We start from the raw sequence: 19211 nt of genomic DNA on the forward strand, positions 1-19211 counted from the left end.
TGAATGTGACCACATACACACACGCAATGCTTCTTCTTAATCTGGTGATGCAGCTTAAAAATCGAAGCTTAAAACCAACACGCAAGCAGCTTAGAGCGTAGCAAACACACGGAGGGGGGTAAAAAAAAGTGCTCCAAACATGAGCCAAAGCTCGGAAAAGAAACGACAAACGATAGGAAACGATTCTCCCATTCCCGACTGCCACGACAAATAATCGGTGCATCCGAGGGTGTTCAATTTCGCCTGTCGTTGCCATCCGGATTGTGCCCGAAACACATATTTTATCAATTCGTATGCATTTATCGATGATGTTTGCGCCGTCCAGCATCGGGTCCAGCGTCCAACGACAAACCCCAAACCCGGTGTATGTTTGTATATCGTCCCGGGCACGGTTTCGGCACCGAAATTGGCATGTACAGCAAAACCGCAAGGCAAGCCTCCCCAGAGCAATGTGCATTTTATTATTTTTTCTTGTCCAAAACAGCCAATGTGGTTTTCCTTTTACTAGGACAGACTTTTTTTTTGTTGTTGCCGTTGGCCTTTGCCAATGTGTTTCCTCTCTCGCCGCTATTTGTGCTGTAAAAAGTGCAATAAAAAAATGGTCCCATAGTAATGCACCACCGACCGACGGGAGCAATCGTGTTCGGGAAGTGGAACTAAAATTCGTTTAGATTCAACATCACCCCAAAAACTGGAACACTGTATTTCTTTCGCTAGCAAGACAGGACGGCATTGATAAAAAAGTTACCCAATACAGAGGCAGAAAACCCCACGAACTGGGCATGTGATAAAAGATACTGCCGTTTCGCAAAAAAAAAACACTACTTCCACACCAAACTGCGCCACATCCGGCACATATTTACCTAAGCTCATGAATAAGTCCACCTTACCCACGGGGACCCACAACACAGTTCGGAACGTTCGGAACCACCAAAACAACGTGGAAATGTCCATGGGGAACGAACGGACGAGCAGTTAACGGGTGGATTTTCTCGTTCAACGCGCGCGAGAAAATCGTGAAAATGCGCAAGAAAATATCACCCTTTTGGCCGGGTGTTTGTCTGTAGTTGTTTCTTGCTGCAATGGGACGTGTCATTAGCCAACCATCGAGCGTCCCACAGTGTTTAACGTAAGGGAATTTAACACCTTGCTCACATTCATACCTCAACCCGGTGACCAAGCGAACGAATGTTGATCCTTCGAGTTGAAGCAGACACACACAGAGAGAGAGAGAGAGTTGCATCGAGCCTGTGTGTGTTCTGGTGCATATGCATTTTTCAGTAGCAACGGCAAACGTTGGCAGCTTAGCAACACCCAACGGGAACTGCCAACAGAACCGGAACGGTGTCACTGGACAGTGACCGTGCACGGAAAAGCCGATACCATCGCTTAGAAACATTCGCACCGGATCGAATGGTTGCATGGCAGCACACTCCAATCGGCCCAGCGGGGATCGTTTGCGAATTTTGAAGATGTGCACCGCACGTATCGACCAAAGCCCGATCCGATCGCTTACCGGTCAGTGCCGGAAAGCATATCACTTCCGAACCTTCCGCTGAGCCTTTCGCGAAAGCACGTCGACCTAAAATGGGTGGGCTTGAAATGAAATTTGATCCCCGCTACCCGGAAACCGAATTGGATTTTAATTCCCGTTCCATTGTTAAATATTTGCAGGGCCCTGGCGCTGGTACGCGTTACACGGGGTGGAGAAAGGATTTAGGGTATTGTTTTTTATATGAAACGATTCCTAGCAAACGGTTCTTCGGAACGGTCATGGTGCAAGGATGTGCAAAGATGTGTAAACTTTTACAATGTTAACTTTATTCATTTTAATCTTACAGTGCAAATTGAAAAAATGCTGCGTATAATTTGATTTTGCATCACGTGTTTCTCAAACGAGAGATAGAGATCAAGAGTGTTTGGCCCAATTCAACTATTCTCCGAAGTCCGATGACCTATATTGCATACCATATGAGACACGGTTAAAACGGAACAATGCAGACTTCAATGCAAGATATTTGCCTCCCAACAAATGTAAAAGAGCCAACAAACCAACAATCAATATTTGACGGGTCCAATTGTGCTTGAACGAATCACACTAATCAATCATTGCATAAATCGATACGAATCTTGTTGATGACATCTGTAATCTTGGCTAATGTAGACAATAAAAATATTTATTTCTATGTTAAAAAAGGCTACAGACATTAAATCAAATCGTCTTGGTGATAAGCTAATATCATCGCAGCCCGAGTTGCCAACTACACTGGCCACTATCAACTATCATAGTTACAAAGATTGTTAAGCAAATCTCTTTAGTTGACATGGATCAATTGCCGCAATCCTTTGCGGATGGAATTGAAAGGACTAGTGGACTGATTGAAAAGTTTGATATAAACAATACAAGATACATGCTGTGCCTGCACAAACAAAACTCTTCCGTCATTCGAGTAGGACAAGAGACTCATTAATTTATTTTAAAGAGCCGCACATACACATACTGCTGCTTAAATCTGGTTATGGTTTGCTTCTGCAACACCTAACAATACATTTTTATGAAGCAACCCCTACTACTTTAACATTTTAAGTATTTTCTAGGTATCTGTCTACCACAAAACATGTGAAAATTAAATCTGAAGAAGATTTCCAAGAAAACATATTGCTCTAACGGCAAATCATCCAACACTTGGCCTTGACCACATCTCTTTCATCAGATTTATTATTGGCTGTACAACCGGCCTACCCTAGCCCTAACGGTTGGTTCTCCGTAACATGAATTATCCATGCCCCTTCAATTACTCGATCTGTGAGCTATCGGCTCTGCTAGCTGCTGCTGCACGTTCATCACCACCACAACAAAAGCCATCGACACTTTAAGCATCGCTCGGCTTCTACTTTCTCGCCATGAAAAACTGCCACGGATTATGGTGCCCGTACAGCACAACTATACAATAGCCACCCGAAGAAAGCTTACGGCTCATCCTCTCCGCCGCAGACTTTCACCGAAGGCTTCAATAACTTGCTTCCGGCCAAATCCTTTCCACTTGCTGCACTTTTCCACAGCCGCGTGACCTCGGCACACAAAGTTTCCCTACGCTCGCTGGAATTCCAATAAAAACTTCACAAAAACGGCTAAATAATAGCCGTAAACGCATTATCACCGACGTTCGAAAGGCGCTCACAGTGAGCGAGGCAAGTCTACTACGCCCGGCTGAAAGAGAGCAGTGGCACATTCCTTTCCCGTTACTTCTACCAACCACCGTGTGCCATTTGTGCGCCAAGCACAGGGATGAATAACATTCCATGCAAAATAGTTAATAACATCTATCAGCAGCCAAGACGGGTTCAAGTATTTCTTTGAACTGCATTGATCCGAGCGCTGCGAATGCTCTTGCTGCCTGCCGCACACGCTCCTGGGGCATCGTAAAATCTGTACAGTGGAAAATTTGTACTCTGGGTACGTTTAATTTGCATGTGTGCCGTGTTAATAAGGCCTGCCGGTTAAAACAGAATCTTTAATATATTATATTCCACACGCTTCAATTGCCCCGACGGTCCGACCCCAATCGCAGCAGATCTGATTAGCGTGGTTGCTTGCAGACAGTGATGAAAATAAAACAGACCAACTGCTCTCTCTATCGCTCTATCTCGTATTTGGACACCTCTGCAAGCAAAAATGCAAAACACGCATCACAAAATGCATCGCGGACACGTTGGTGAACGTTCGCCAAAATAAAACGTCGAACAAATTTGGCCCAGACAATATGCATCATCTGTGATGAACCTCTTTCGCTACTCTCGCCCTTGTGCTGTGTACTTTTTCCCCCGAACAAAACGAGTTAAATAAATGCACCCGAGAGAGAAGAAAAAAGCTGTTCGGACGTGAAATTAAAAAAAAGGGAAAGGATACATCAAAACTAGAATAATCAACGAAGACAGGGTAGTGGCAGCGTGTTCATGGAAAACACCAAACAAAACAGAAGCCGCGCCCCAAAAAAAGCTATAAACCATAAAAATGCTATAAAAGGGAAATGAAATAAACTACCATCTTGTCCCGGGTTTCGGGACTGGAACTGTACTGAATTAAATTATCATCAGCAGACGTAAGCATGCACTTTCAACACCAATTCTTCATGTCTCTCTCTCTCTCTCTCTCTCTCTCCTTTAAAGAAGGGACCTTTATTTCGTACTAGGTCACCCCTTTTTATGTTGAATTGGTGTGGCAAATTCCTCGATTGCTGTTGTTTATTTAATGGATACTACCATTCCATTCGTCAAATTTACATAACATGGGCAAGTTATTTAACTTTAAGAGATCTGTTATAGCCGGCTCCAAGATCTCCTGCATAAAGTGGAACTGCAAGGGAAAGAGAGAGAGAGACAACAATAACGAGAAAAACTGCACCATGCGATTGCTTCCGATGATTTGCTGCACCGATACCTCCCAGTCTATTCAGCTCAATAGTCCGCAAAGCTAACGAAACTAATCAAAGTTGGTATTATCGCAACTTTGATCCCGACCATCGGATCGTTCCTCGTAAAAACCGCACCCGGCTGATGAAAAGTCCGATCCGATCCGTCAACCGCAACCTGATTGCTTGAAGTTCTGATTATCTGATAAATGGACTTTTCCTTACGGTGGCGACCATCATCATCCACCCGATTTCTACTTCCTTTTTGTGATGTGCGTGGACTGCAGTTTTTCCCCCTCCTTTTCCAACTTTACATTCCAATATTGTCACATTTATCTACGTTCAATCTGCAGGACAACAAAAAAATGCTCTGCACAAAGATACCACACCGGCCAAACCTGGACGCTGCCGGACAGCAGATGCAGACAAAAACTATCAATCTTTCCTATCTGTCTTCCGCTTTCTGCGGCCTGTCAAGACAACCGGCGTTTGATTCTTTGACGCTCGGACGGCACCGCCGGACGTTAAATGCAATTCGTCGGATGAGAGTTTTTGCTGTCCGTTCGCAACTTTTTCCCAAGGTTCGAGATGGTCGATCATACTTTTGTTTTTCCGTTCGCACTCATTTCCTTGCCCTCATACATGCAGTGCACTTCCTAAAAAACCCTCATCGTACTTGGGTACAAGCTTTCTTTACCGCAAGCTTAATTTAATTTAACATTAACCGAGATAAAAACTGGGCAGAGAAAAGAATGCTTTTCGACAAAGGAGCAAAAGTCCTGCAGCTGCCTGGACGATGTTTGCCAACGGGCAGAGATGAGGAAGAAACATTACAATCCTTTTGAAAGAATGACCAACACTGTGCCGGGCGATGCTGCCGGCTGGTGCGTTTTTCGGGATAAAGAATGCTTTCCGAGCAATGCTGCTCGGAACAGTTAATAAAAATGCCATTCCAAGACACCCGCCGAGCGAACGAGATCCCACCGAACCGAGGTGGATAATAATGACGATGACGCTGACCGTCCTGTGCCGGTCCGTCGTACTCGTCAGCAAACGATTTCCGGGAAGAAATATGCCCGACTTTGTTAGCGAACTCCAGTTCCACTATGAGCAACCGTTGAAGCTAGTGCAGTGGCCAGTGGTGTCACCATACCGGCCACTTGCAATGTTTGGCATTCGGTGCGCCTTAAAGTGCACCGAGTGCATTGTCGGGCTTCTTCCGTTCTATCCTGCTTCGATTTGAATTACTTCCTTTCAGTCCAGCCACTCCAGGGTCGCTCGACGGGTGGTCATCGCCTTAAGGGAGCGGCAAAAATGTACTTTTCTTCGCTTATTAATAATATTTCCTGCCCTTCTCCCACCGACTCTCATCCACAGAGCTTATGCTGGCATCGTTCGAATGTGAAGCACCGACACCAGCCGAGAAGGAATTGTACGACGTTGCATAGCATTTGCTGCTGGTGCTGGTGCTGCTAGTGCTGCTGCTCATCTTCCAACACCGATGGACCACACGTTCCAGCAGGGAAGGAGTACGAACTGCTACAGTGTTGGTGTGCCGGCCGAGCGAATATGATTGTGCCACCGGAAAACCCATTCGCTGCAAGTGGATTGAAATTCGATTGCAAACGGTTCGGAAATCGGGTGCATCAACTGGTGCGGCAATTGCATCGAATACTCACTTCCGCACAAAAGAGGACAACTCGTCGTTATAGGTGCCCGGGCTCCGGGTAGCCATAGCACCGCCGTGCATGATTTCTCAGTGTATCATACATCAGGTTAGGTTTATTAGAGCTCCGCTCCAGCTTTCCTTCTGTTTTTCATCGCGCCCAAGAAGCGTGCGGTCGAGCCAACACACAAAGGGAAATAAAATTTTATTTCCAATTACCCATAAAACAAAATCTTTCCCTGGATGAGGGCAAAAAACCAGGCTCCGGAAGCGGAAGTGTGTAGAAAAGAAAAAGAATCGCACCGAAAGATACAGTGGCAGATCCCCGGGCATAGGGGAGATAGACTGGGGGACATAAAAAAGTGTAGAACAGATCGAACAGCGAGAAGGAAAGTGATAAACGGATGAACGGTTATTTCCAAGCCAGTGAAACGGATGATTGTCTTCGGGAGTGTGAGAAAAAATATGTTATCCGACAACGATCCCCGATCGAACGGGCAACAGCACAGCAGCAAGCGATGGAGAGAATGTGTTCCATTGCCACATAGCCACACTCCCGCTTTCCCTGGCCAATCGCGACGATCGTTGATTTTACTCGCAGTTGTTATTTTTTTAGTCCATCATTACATAGTTTATTGTAGCAGTCCAGCTGGAAGAAAGCAGGTTTTATCATTTCGATCGTTCTGCCGTGTTCGATTTATATCGGTACCGTACCGAGAGCTGCAGTTCCGAAGTGCAATGAGTGGCACGGAAGTGTTGGTAAGGGTCGCGTCGCGTTTCGCACTGTACACCAGTTGACTAACGATGTCAACGACGATGAAGCAGATGAGCAGGAAAAAAATGGCAATGATTAAAGAAAATTTATCGTTTTATCGAAAAACACTCACCCGTAAGTCCACAAATCGTTTAATTGGTACTCCTGGCCACTGGGCAGCATTATCCGTAATTATGTGCACCGGATGTGTGTTCACTGTTAATGGGCACAACGGTCATGCTGGCCGGTCAGCATAGTAAGGATTCGATGGTAAGTTTAATGAAAATTCAATTCATAATCTGCGATATTTACTGACAGCGAGGGCGTATGAAGAATCCGAAATCGATGAATGGATTGTTATTATGTTTCCTTTTGGTATACATTTTTCAGATTTTTGTATACAAATTCGATTTTTTTTAATGTTAGTCAAGAGTTGTAAAATCAAACTGCAATGGTTTTATTTTCCATATATTCTTCTTTTAATCAAATAAAATATTGTTTTATTCTAAAGTTGCTTTTAGCAACAACTGCACGTCGTTTTTAACATGCCTTAAGGTGTTCTGGCTGCGCTTAGTGCTATAGTTAAGTTAACTTAAGGAAAAAGTAGTAATTTTGAAGAGAAAGACAGTTCATGGTAAACTAGTCCCATTTGACTTATCACAAGCCTTTTACTAAGATGACAGTAACTTCTTCTGGAAAACGATGTCATCCTTACGTTTCAAGTCAAATATGTTCTCTCTATCATCGATCTCTCGAATCGATCATCACTAAACTCGAAGGTATCTGTAATGATCACGAGGATGCATTGCACATAGCAGACGATATTTCATGGGTGACCATTTCCTCATCGAAGGTCGAGTGCTTTAGTGACGTGAACGAGGCATTTGGTGTGTTGATGCTTTACGAAGCTTCAGAATGTCGATTGTAATAAATACAGAACTATTCCTACTATTGTATTGCTACGATTGTTGTTAAACATCTGAGAAGCCTTAAATCTTAGCATCCAAATTCATTGTAAAGGCAACTATCTAGAAGCTTATCTGAATTCATTACCTAGAACCTAAAGTTGCTGTATATACACCAAGAGTATCTTGAAGGATGTTTTGTACAATAACTGTTGACTGGACCAGTGTCAGAAGCCAGTTGGAAAGTTTACAACTACCACCTCTAAAGGCTCCGCCCGCCATTTCTGGCTTTCTGTGACTTGAGAGGCGGTCTGGATGGGATTTGAACCCCAATGAAGACCGGCGCCGCTATTGCCTCGGTCAGCGGAGGGCCTCATTTACGGAGTTTGAGGCCCTCTAAATTATCGATGCTCCCAGGACCTCATACTCAGTTTAGAGGAAGATACTCATTGGAACCCCTTGTAAACTCAGGATTCCAAGCATCTGCTAAGTATGGTTGTACTATGATCCGTCTCTTTATGCAATCGATATGTATAAATTCAACATCTCCAAAGCACCCCAATTGATGCATGGTATATGAAATAATAGGGCAAATATTGTCATCCCTTTCCACAAGTGCCTTGAAATAAGCTGCTACAGGTGTTTGAAAACTAGCCTGTCCATTTCATACCAATTGAAACATAACGCTTTTCCATACTATTCACGTTTGCTTTACAGCCCACTTTACTCAAACAAACACGAACAAAACACACAAAGCACTATTACCCTCTTTTCAACCCGATTGTCGTCCCAGACAATTGCAAAGATCAGCATATTTATCCAATCCGAAAATAAGGGGCACACAATCAACAGCGAGCAGCTTGCAATCGGGCATATATTTACATTTGCAAACCGATTGCAATAAACCTGCTTCCACTTTAAACTCCAACCAACTGCGTTTTGGGACTGCGACATTCACCAACCTCCAAAGATGGCGGTGGCAGTGTACCCCTCCCCTCACGAGCTCTGCCAAACTGTAAACTCGATTATGGTGGTTTCCCTACCGATAAAGCCATACAAAAACTGATATGTGGAAAGTGAAATAAACGAGCAACAACCACACACGGGGTTGGCGGCACGCACAAGCACGGACAATGCCCCATGAATCCCCCGTCCATCGTTCACGATATTGATGCGATATTCAAAATTGTTGCAACGCATAATATGGGTGAAAATAAAAACCTACAAAAACAGCAACAAAAAAAACAATCACACTCAATTCACATAAACACGTGCAAACAAAAGCGTTTCAGCAGTTAACAGTGCGAATGCTTTCGATAAACGCACAGTATTACAAGCGATAAATAAATCTCATAAATTTAACGCACATCCCATCCCGACCGCAACAATAGCGTAATAGGTCGTAAATAAAACCTCACAGCAAAACCTCCGGCATCCAACAAAGTTGAGATAGATGGCAATAGGGGGGGCGGGTGAGAGAAAGAAAGCATGGCAGAAAAAAGGAAAGAACAGCAGAAGTAAAGTAAAACATTGCATGAAAAATAAAACATAAAAAGTGCGGATCCACCGCAAAATGCACCCACCGGGTCGGAGAATTATTTATGCACAATGCTAATGCTCATCGTCATCTGTTTATTTGAATGCCCTCATAATATGCTCTGTTTTATGCATTTAACCTACAAGCATTCGTCGCTTAAAGCGAGAGAGAGAGAGGGCATGATTTTTATCTCACTTCAGTTCCAACTTTCCACGCACAAGTCACATCATCCACTCTTCAAGGATCCTTCTTCTTGGCAGGGAAATTAAAATTCCTCCCAGCATCTACCATTGGCTTACGCTGGTTATTGAAAAAGTTGCACACTTTTGCCCCGCATGGGAAGCTTCATGGGAGTTCAAAATCCCACCTCTTCCAACCCTCACCTCCCCCTTACACTACCTTCGGAGGAAGGGCAGAAAAACAGAACAACAACACCCGCCGAACCGCTTCCCGTTGAAGGGGTTAAAAAATTTATGATGATTGCCAAACAAGCACATCATTGGTACACTCTCGCGGCGCAATGCGATTCGTTCTAACCGAACGATCGATTTGTGAAACAGTTCCATATTTCCCCGGCCCACCGTGGGGAGTTTCCGCGTAAGCCTTAAAGCCTTGCTGGCGTATGTTTTATGGCGCTCGCATTGCACAATAAAACATGGCATTAAATGTGGCTGTAACAACAGTGAGCGAGGCGAACGAGCCTGCGCCCTCTGTACGGGTAGAACAGCGTGGCAAGCAGTTTCTTCGCTTTTGCTAAAGATTCGCTTCGTCTGCTCCTTCCAAAAAAGACCATTCCAAGCTTCCCATCAACAAACTTCGAACAGTGCAATTCATGGCTATCCATTAGGCACACCAACGGAGGGAATGCTATGTAAGAAAGGCGTCCGCAGCGAATGGAGCGAATCGGGCGCGATGGCCCGAACATAACGTCCGGGGAAAAACGAAAGTAAAATGAAAGTACCACCCAGCAGCTAACCGCCGTTCGTATGCTTAATGAAGATGAGCCCGAAAAAAAACCCTTCAGTACCCTAAACCTATTTCACAACACTGGCCGCAAACACGCACATACAGCCAAATTTCTGTACGGCCCAACAACAAGTCCGTTCGGTCGGCTGTCGTTAAGTTCAGACGATAGTTACCATAATGTGCCATCGGAGGTATAAATCTGGTGTAAAGTGCAAAAGCTCTCCACCGCTTTCGGGGCGCCCGGTTCAAAAGATTCGCAGGGAAACGGGGGGGAGCGAACCCGAGCGCCACCGATTAGCTAAAAGGGAAACATTTGAAGTACACGACAGGCGCCTCCAAAGTTCTCACCGCCTCACCCCTCCGCTGTCCACAGGCGAACGGTGGAAGGGAAAAATTTACGAAATGTGATCCGAACCAGACCTGGTACGGCCGGACCGTAACCAAAGTTAGACTTGTGACTTGTTTACACCGCCATTGTATGTATGATGTGAGAGCAAAAGTTCAGCATCAAGAACGCCGGGGTAGACCGAGGCCGACCGACCGGGCCAACCCATTAAGAGCACTCGTTTGTTCGGTTTTTGGCCACCAGCCTACGGTTCGCTCCATTCCCGTTTGGACATCCCGACGAAACAACTGGTTTCAGTAGAACAGCTTGAGAGAGAGTGAAAAAAACACACACCCAGCTGTACAAGAAAGCCCACAAAGGATCCTTTCTCGTACGGTGCCCACCAGAAGAAGATGTTTATGTTCTGCTGTTCGCAGCGAAAATGAAGATGAAAACTATACATCTACCCAACCGTTTGCCCAGGGGAACTCCGGGGAACGTCGGGTGTCCTGTACGTGTGCGCTGTGTGTCGTTTGGAATTTAGGAAGTTATCATTCTCTGCGCCATCCTCCGTCAGATACTACCACCACGGCCGGCTCCAGAGAATCCCAGAAGAACGCAGAGAGCTCCAGAAAAACTTCTGGTAGAACTCGACCAACCCTGGAAGCACTTCCACATCTTCTCCCCGGGCACTGCTTCTCTCGCACTAAGCAAACATGCCATCTGCTACCATTTACTGCCACCGATCAACGACAGTGCAACACCACCGGAAATGGAATACAGTGTGCCGGCTAGCGTAGCTTAGCTGTTAGGAGTTAGGATTGCATACCGTACCACTGCCGGTGAGGGACGGCATAAGAGCAGTTCGAAAAAGCCACAACATTGCAGATTTATGAAATAGAATTGTGCAATAAAAATTAATCACAACAAATTTCTGTCCCGTACCAGGGTGTGAGTGTCAGCCGGGTGGGTAGGCGGATCGACATCTTCCCGAGTTCCCGTGGAAGCTTCGGGAGGAATGCAGCTGGCACGGTACGAATGATTTAAGGCAACTGCTAAAACATACCGAAAACATGCCTCGAATAAATAATCGCTACAAATCAAAGCGAAGTGAGGGGATGTGAGTGGGAGGGGAGGGGTAGTGGTTTTGGGGTGGGGATTGGTAGGATGAAGTTGCATTTTGGGTTGGGTAGATCTTGTACTCTCCGGTTGAGTTCCCTCCGACGGGTGGGATGCAACAAATCGAAATTTGTGTAATGGTAAAAATGGCTATAAACTACTTTAAGAATCTGTGTCATAGCCATGCTGCCAATTAAAGGAGGAATTCATAAATCCGAAAACTGTTGTAAGTGATAGTATTTCCTTTTCTGGCTATCTGGGACTTCTGCAGAGATTTTTGGGTGGGGAGAAATGCTAGAATTGGTGGATGATGTAGTGTATCAAAACAGGTCAGATCATTAAGTGGTGTTCAACCAATTGATCCAACATAATAAACTTCACTGAAGGGTGGAATGAAGAGAGCTTACAACCTTTAAGCAGGACCGATTATCCTTCTTGTTTAAAGTCATTTCGCTCTACAACGTCTAGCGGTCTAGGTCTGCCTTCATTGACTTGATTATTACAGTAGCTGGGTAGACAGACCAGCATAAAGGAATAGACATTATTTAATCACTTCACTCTAAAGTACAGAATCACATTATTTAAATTCCTAAAAAAAGTTAGATAAAAATAATTGAAAACTACTTTCAAACTGAAAGAAACATAGTGTTGATAGGATTACATCAATCATGGATTCGCCTATTGCGAAAGCCTTCCCTTCAGAACTCAGACTCAGATTTATAATTGAATTTCTCATATTAAAAAATAAAAAATTGGTCTTTTAACGTCAAAAGACTCCTTAAGTGTGTTATTTGTTACTCAACATACGCCATGGGGCAGTCCGGTGGCCGTGGCGATAACGGCATCGGTCTTCGCACGGCAGGACCGAGGTTCAAATCCCATCCAGACCTCCTCTCCGAACGCAGGGCTGACTACTTTGTTACGGGTAAAATCGAGTCACAGAAAGCCAGAAATGGCAGGCCGAGACTTTTCAACGTTGTAGGGCCAAGGAAGAAGAAGAAGAAACATATGCCATAATATACAGAAAATGTCAATGTTCTCTCATGTAAAACAGCAGTCCTTCTTGCTTACCTCAATTATTTAAAGTGATGCTTGTACAAAATGTGACTCACAACTCTGGAATACAGCTTTGCCGGCATGCTTATTTCTCCTTAGGGCTGTTCAAACTGCATCCAACAATCCAAATGCTGCGCTCAAAGCTATCCAATGAACTCTTCAAAGAGGAATTATAAACAAACATTTTTGTCTACTCGATTTTTTTCTGTTCATTAAGGACGGCTTCATAAAACTAGGTAACAACATAGAGTTACAAACTTCGGTACCATTGATGTTGGTTTTTGAAGACATTTCCTTCACCAAACTGAGAAAGGGCACCTTATTTCGGGAGAGCGCAGAAAAACAGCAGGAGTGGGAAAACAGGGTGGACTAGGAGTTTAGTCAGATGGTACTAAACTAGCAACCGTTTGCTCTGAAGAGCTCAAAAATAAACTACAGGTAGGCATCATCCTCACCCGCCAGCAGATCTCGAATAGGAACTTTAGACGTTCTGCCTATGTCCAGAACTGCGGCCAATACGGGGGGGAGGGCAAATGCAATTGCTATTGTTTTCCACCAAATTATTGTATCTCAGGTTGATCTTACGACTTTCAAAAAAAAAAGTTTCAAATTAGATTCCGTTTCACTTTAAATTGCAATCATCATCAATTACTCCAGTGGCAGACGAATTCAAATTATTTAAATTGTGCTAATCAATAATAAAAGCATTCTTACCACCCCAAACGTTACGGGACAAAAACCTAAAATTCTAAGAAAAAAAAACAGGCATAAAAAGCCCTTTTTCTGCAACTCATTACCTTAATCATCAATACTAGGTTCCGAGGTCCTTCTCGGAATAACTTAAGCGCGCACACACACAGACAAAAAGCACCCCATTTTACATTTAAATGCAATATCCTTCCCCTTCTTCTTCTTCTTCTTCAATCATCCCTCACCGTTTCAAGTTCCCCTGCGTAAAACCCCGGGAACACAATCTCAAAACACCAATCGAACAATAATATAAAAGTTCCTAATCTCATCATGACAGCAAAAATTAATATCAACTTCAACCGTTGTCAAATAAAGCCCGAAATGTCTTCGAAATATGAAAGCGGTAGCGCCGCACGAGGCGCTGTAAAGCAATAACCCTCATCCATGACCATGACCAAGGACACTTACAAGCTTGTACTCCTCCCCTCCCCGCAAAAAGCAAGCGATCTTTGACACTGTGCGCCGGCGGCACAGAACTGCAAACGGATCGGGACAAGTGCAAGAAATTTGGGCAAAATCAATTCGGCTGCTGCTGGGCACAACGGAAATGTACGATACTGAGGCGAGCTGAAATAAATTCAATTTACGATAACTTTCAACAAGCTCAAACGTCGCCATTCGATTTGTAGCCATTTTTTTCTCCTCCGGATTCGCTCTCTCTCTCTCGTTCTGTCTGTGCCAAATAAAAAGTAAAACGTCACTCAACAGCAAAACCAAGGAAAAAAGGCATTCGGCCGCAACCGATAGCGCCAATGCCGGGAAGAAGTGTATATATACCACTATCAACAATCACGTGCCTCACCGAAACATTCCCGATCGCATTGGTTCGGTCGGTTGTTTCTGCTACCTTCTATTTTCACTGAGTAATGCATTTTTTCCTACCAAATAAATAGACAAAAAAAACATTGTACACCTCCTCCCACTGACACTCCTATTTCGGCACTTGTTCTTCTTACACGCTGGCAGAAGCGGGAAAATGGCTATTCACCCGCGCACCGTCGTAGCAGAGCAATCAACTTTTGCAATTCTAAAAACAACTTTTTCTCCCGACCAAGCTCTGCCTGGTCTCAGATTCCGAAATTCTCCAAAAACTGTAATGCAAAAGAAAAATACGAACGATGCCAAATCAAGCCGCCAGTCCCTTATAGGCAGGCTATCGGCAGCATTCGATACCGGTCTTCCGGATGAGCAAACGGACGTACGGGACAGCGTTGATAAATTCGCCAACGTTCGCTTTGCTTTTTCTGTTGTTGGTTCCTCCGGTCGGTCAGCTTACGATTTTGGAATCGGAAAAGTTTTTTTCTGGTTTGGTGCTTTAATTTTTTGTTTTTTTTTTTCTTGTTGGGTCTTTCCTTTCAATGTGCGTTTAGCTGATATGTCTTTGCTATTAGTTTCCGTTGCGGTGTTTTTTTTTCCAATGTTTGTTTTTAATATTACTCTTTAATGAAAGCATTTTGTTATGGTTTTTAGTCCATTTTTGATTAGTTTGTTGAGCCGGATAGAATTGGTAGAGGGAATCCTGGGACAACTTACCAGGCTTATTAGAACAACGATGATCAATATCACATGTCTCGACGGACTCACTACATGGAGATTATGTTGCATGTCTTCTTTTTATTTTGATGGCAGAGAGAACCTCCCGAAATTCGAAGATCGAAAATTTCTGAGGGGATCATCTTCTATAAGTCGATCTTGATCGTGGCATAGATCTAGAGCCTCTAAGACCCCTGCTCTCTAAAAGAGCAAGACGGTTAAAAAATTTAAAACTTCGTAAACCCGGACCGTCTGTTGGAGGGGCCTCATTAGACATCCTGTTGGTCTTACTCACAAACGAGCCACAATTGGAGAGGCCTCAACTCGCATTCCGCTCGAGGCTTCCAAATACCCTGATCCGCCATTGCTTGCCGGATATTCCAATTTTGTATGATTTCTATATTCTAAACAAAACGATACCAGTAAGTCACAATTATTTTGTAAACCTACCATTGATTGATTTAACAATTCGAAATTAAGATTGATATTTGATGCTTGCCTCTGGCCGCTTCTTAGCCGGTCTCTCTTGTTGCGAATTTAAGAACTCCGAGGACTTATTATGTCACATTACGTCGCTTACCGAATACGATGCCAGAACTCTGGTTAAAGTTGACACACGGGGAAGATAAGTTGCGTCTTGGTGAATAGACCTTTAAGACCTACAAATATTTTCTCGCGGGCCAGATATAATGTGCTGGCGGGCTAGACCTTCCCGGCCCTCTTTCGAAGACAAGCACTCTGTACAAAACTGACGAATTCCTATCAGTTGCGTTCTAAGGCAAAGCGCTCAGGATTATTGTACAGCGAATTAGATTCCCCAAGATGCCAGGATGACCCAGCTATAGTAAAGACTTTTAAGGGATTTAACATTCGTAACAGAGGTGTATATATCAATGTACCACAACGATCAGTAGGCAGAAGTTCTGCAACATGTTGACCTGACCTTTCAGCATATGGACCTGAAACGATCCTTTTTTCTTGTGAGGGTACATTTCTGATAGGAACCTTTCCGCATCCATCGCTGTATTTAAAATTACATGTCATTTTGTTGTGTACCGATGTTTTATCTGCTGTTTTGCTCATCACAAAATTAAAACCCAAACATCGTGAGACCGTTTTTCAAGGATTTTTATTCAATTGCTTATTTTGTTAGTAGATTGATAGAAACTCTTCTATCTCTTTTGCTACATACTATTAATTAGAAAAAAACCTGACTGGTAGTATTACTGGTTTGTAAAGAATAAATAATTTAAAAAATGCTTTCAATTTCTATACACAAAATGTATATTTTTATTGAATATGTCACGTGGATAAAAAAATCGATTTTTGAATTTCAAAATTGAATTGAAGTAGTTTTTTTGTTAGTCTCCTAGAATTACTTGATACTATTGCTTTTTTTTTAATTGAATGTACAAGCACTTAAAAAGTCGCTCGATAACACAAAAGAAAACACAAATATTTAAATAAAGAATGTTACCCTTTCACAACAGCTGTCTCTGTCATATTGCCCTCTTGTAACTTTCACTATTTTGTGGTAATTTTATGCAAGCAGTTTTCAAACTAAAACATAGCATCACAAGAAACAGTATTCTGCAACAACAACAACAGAAAAAGACAACCACCCCCCCTCTAAAGCACTTGCCAACCATAAAACATGCAGGGTTTAAACATTAACTTAAACTGGGATACAAGATGCGCCCGGGACATGTTCGGCGCAAAGTTCATCAACGCAAAATCCGGCAACGGTAACGACGATGGGAGGTGTAAAAATCGCCCAAAATACAACAGTCAACAAGGGTGAGAAAGTTTTAATTTAATCTTCCCATGTCCGTGCTGTTGCTGTTCCATCCCGACCCCAGTTGCAGTAAGAGCTGTACAGTTTTCCATGCTCCATGCTTTTCCATTTAAACCTCCCTTTTTTTCATCGGTTTTCTCGCACTCTTACCATGCACCGCTGCTTGAGGTGTTTGTTCGCTACAAATACGTAAATAGTGGTGCATCGAATGAAGCCAGAAAAAAAATGATAGAGCGTGGCAAAACAAAAAAACCTCAACCAAACTTTTACTGCACACAGCACTACACCCGCCAACGTTATTGTTAGTGGCCGGTGTGCGAAAGTCGAAACCTAAGACCGAGACGTACGGCGGAAAGTCTTCCGACGATGTTTAACACTTTGAGCGAAAATTTGTCATTGCCAATGCAACGCAGCTACCGGGAAAATGGGGGACAAAGTGCATGCTCGCACTTTACATCCCAACGATCAAAGCCATTATTGTTTTCATTATTCCGGCCAGCGATCATCATCACCGCCTTGCCACCGGGTAACTTTACACCCGGTCCGACTTAAGTTTTAACACGTCCCCGGACGGTACCACTCCGGGCTACCGCAAATGCCAACCAAGCCGTCCGGACACACGTAATCCTTCCGTTGCATTCCACATTCGCACACGCTCTTGCATACGCTCATGCCAACGTGGTTTTGGCATGGTGAAGCGAAAAACTAAAACACAAACAAAGACGTAAACCTTCCTAACTTTGCTCTTCGCGTCTTAATTAAACTTTTGTAAAGGAGATTATGTTTTATGCTGGTTAAATCTTAACGGGCCCCAAAGTGGGTGTGTGTGTTGCCTCTTGGCATAAATAGTAAACCGCGCACTTTGATGTCTCGGCAGGGCGTACAGTGCTTCGCAAGGGGGCAAAAACTATTTGCTCGATTCGCTGTCGCTATTTGCATGAATCTTTTTTACATCGCACAACTTTGCATGCTGAAATTTTAGCGTATGTTTGATTAAGAAATTAGTTTAGACTTAGCCTACAATAAATAGTTGTAAGATTCTTTTTTCTTTCACACATCAATGGCAGAATCTATCTTAAAAGTTAATAAATGAATAAAGCTTAGTTATATGCAAGTTTTAAGTATTACGACATGCTGCCGAGTTTTTAATCCACTTAACCAATACGATTGATCGCCACAGCGCTACTATACTTTCTTTTTTTTCTCTCTCGTACACATCCACACGCGTTCCCTTGCTGGCTTCGGCTCATCTACCACCACGATGATTTATGCATCTGCTTGAACTTTGCCATGTTGATCAGTATGGAATTCTTTATCGACTCCTTATCACGGTTCTGGCCATAGTAATCGACAAACTCGCCGTTCGGATCAACCAAGTACATGATGATCGTGTGATCCACGATATAATCGTCGTCCTCGTCCTTCGGCCCCGCACTAAAGTATACCCGGAATGCTCGACATACCTGCGCCACCTGTTCCACCGTTCCCGTAAGACCGAGCAGCTTCGGCGAAAACTCCTTCACGTACTTGCCCACAATCTCTTTGGTGTCACGCTGCGGATCGACTGTGATGAATATCGGCTGCACCGGTTCCGCATCCTTTTCCTTCTCCAGATTGTCAACCACGGCCGCCATCTTCTCCAGCTCGTCCGGGCAGATGTCGGGACAGTGCGTGAAGCCAAAGTAGATCAGCAACCATTTGCCAGCAAAGTCAGCCGATTTGCGCGGATTGCCCTCGGAGTCGATTAGATCCCACTTGCCGCCGATGGCTGCCTTGCCCAGCTGGCGCTTCCGTTCCCGCATCAGTGCCTGCTCCTTCTCGTCCTTCACGTACCACATGAACCCGAGCACCCCGATACCGGCGGTGGCAATAAATGCGAAACTTTTCCACGTGATCGGACCTTTGCCCTTCATGGGATCGGACTGGCGCGTTGTGTGCTGAAACCGGCTCACCATGGACGCATGTTTGGGCAACCGGACCTGATTGGTGGTGGCGAGTTTTGTTCCGGCGCTTCCGAACAATCCGGCACTCCCACTCATCTCGCGTAAACTTCGGCAGGAAAATCTTAGCAGCATGTTCGACATGTTGATGCACCCTAGAAATGCTAAAAACACCGCCTAGAGTTAGTGAAGATTGGTGAGCGGGTTTCTACTCGAGGTACGAGGATTTTACCAGTTTTTTGTACGGCACTAAATATTTACACACATTTAAACAATTTGTGTAATTACTTTGCACTGTTTTCTTCGAGCCGGCAATGTTGTTACGTGCTTATTTTGACATTTCGGAGCAATGACGCACCGCGGTGAATGCTTAGAAAAGCAGATTGAAATGGATGATATTTTATAAAGCTGATACAAACAGTTTTCTGCAATCATAGTATTTGAATGATATTG

General features: G+C 44.0%; 2 protein-coding genes across 6 annotated transcripts in view; one reads left to right on the forward strand and one right to left on the reverse strand.

Moving 5' to 3' along the window:
* LOC118511704 (ras-GEF domain-containing family member 1B-like) overlaps nt 1–7170 on the forward strand; it is a 37693-nt gene extending 30523 nt beyond the window's left edge. For all 4 annotated transcript variants that reach the window (XM_036055120.1, XM_036055123.1, XM_036055122.1 and 1 more), the window contains one exon: nt 5790–7170. In XM_036055120.1, coding sequence (XP_035911013.1) covers nt 5790–5860 — 71 coding nt within the window. In that variant the 3' untranslated portion in view covers nt 5861–7170. The remainder of the gene's footprint in view (nt 1–5789) is intronic.
* Nucleotides 7171–17927: 10757 nt separating this feature from the next.
* LOC118511705 (protein SCO1 homolog, mitochondrial) lies at nt 17928–19132 on the reverse strand. 2 transcript variants are annotated; one of them, XM_036055124.1, is made up of 2 exons: nt 18991–19132; nt 17928–18922 (listed from the first exon to the last, which is right to left on the reverse strand). In XM_036055124.1, the coding sequence occupies exon 2, from the start codon at nt 18900–18902 to the stop codon at nt 18069–18071; it is 834 nt and encodes a 277-aa protein (XP_035911017.1). In that variant the 5' UTR covers nt 18903–18922; nt 18991–19132; the 3' UTR covers nt 17928–18068. The 2 variants fall into 2 exon arrangements, with proteins under 2 accessions (XP_035911017.1, XP_035911018.1); XM_036055125.1 differs by having other exon boundaries at nt 17928–18935; nt 18991–19083.
* Nucleotides 19133–19211: the final 79 nt, after the last annotated feature.

The sequence above is a fragment of the Anopheles stephensi genome, chromosome 3 (assembly GCF_013141755.1).
Source record: "Anopheles stephensi strain Indian chromosome 3, UCI_ANSTEP_V1.0, whole genome shotgun sequence".
NCBI lineage: Eukaryota > Metazoa > Arthropoda > Insecta > Diptera > Culicidae > Anopheles > Anopheles stephensi.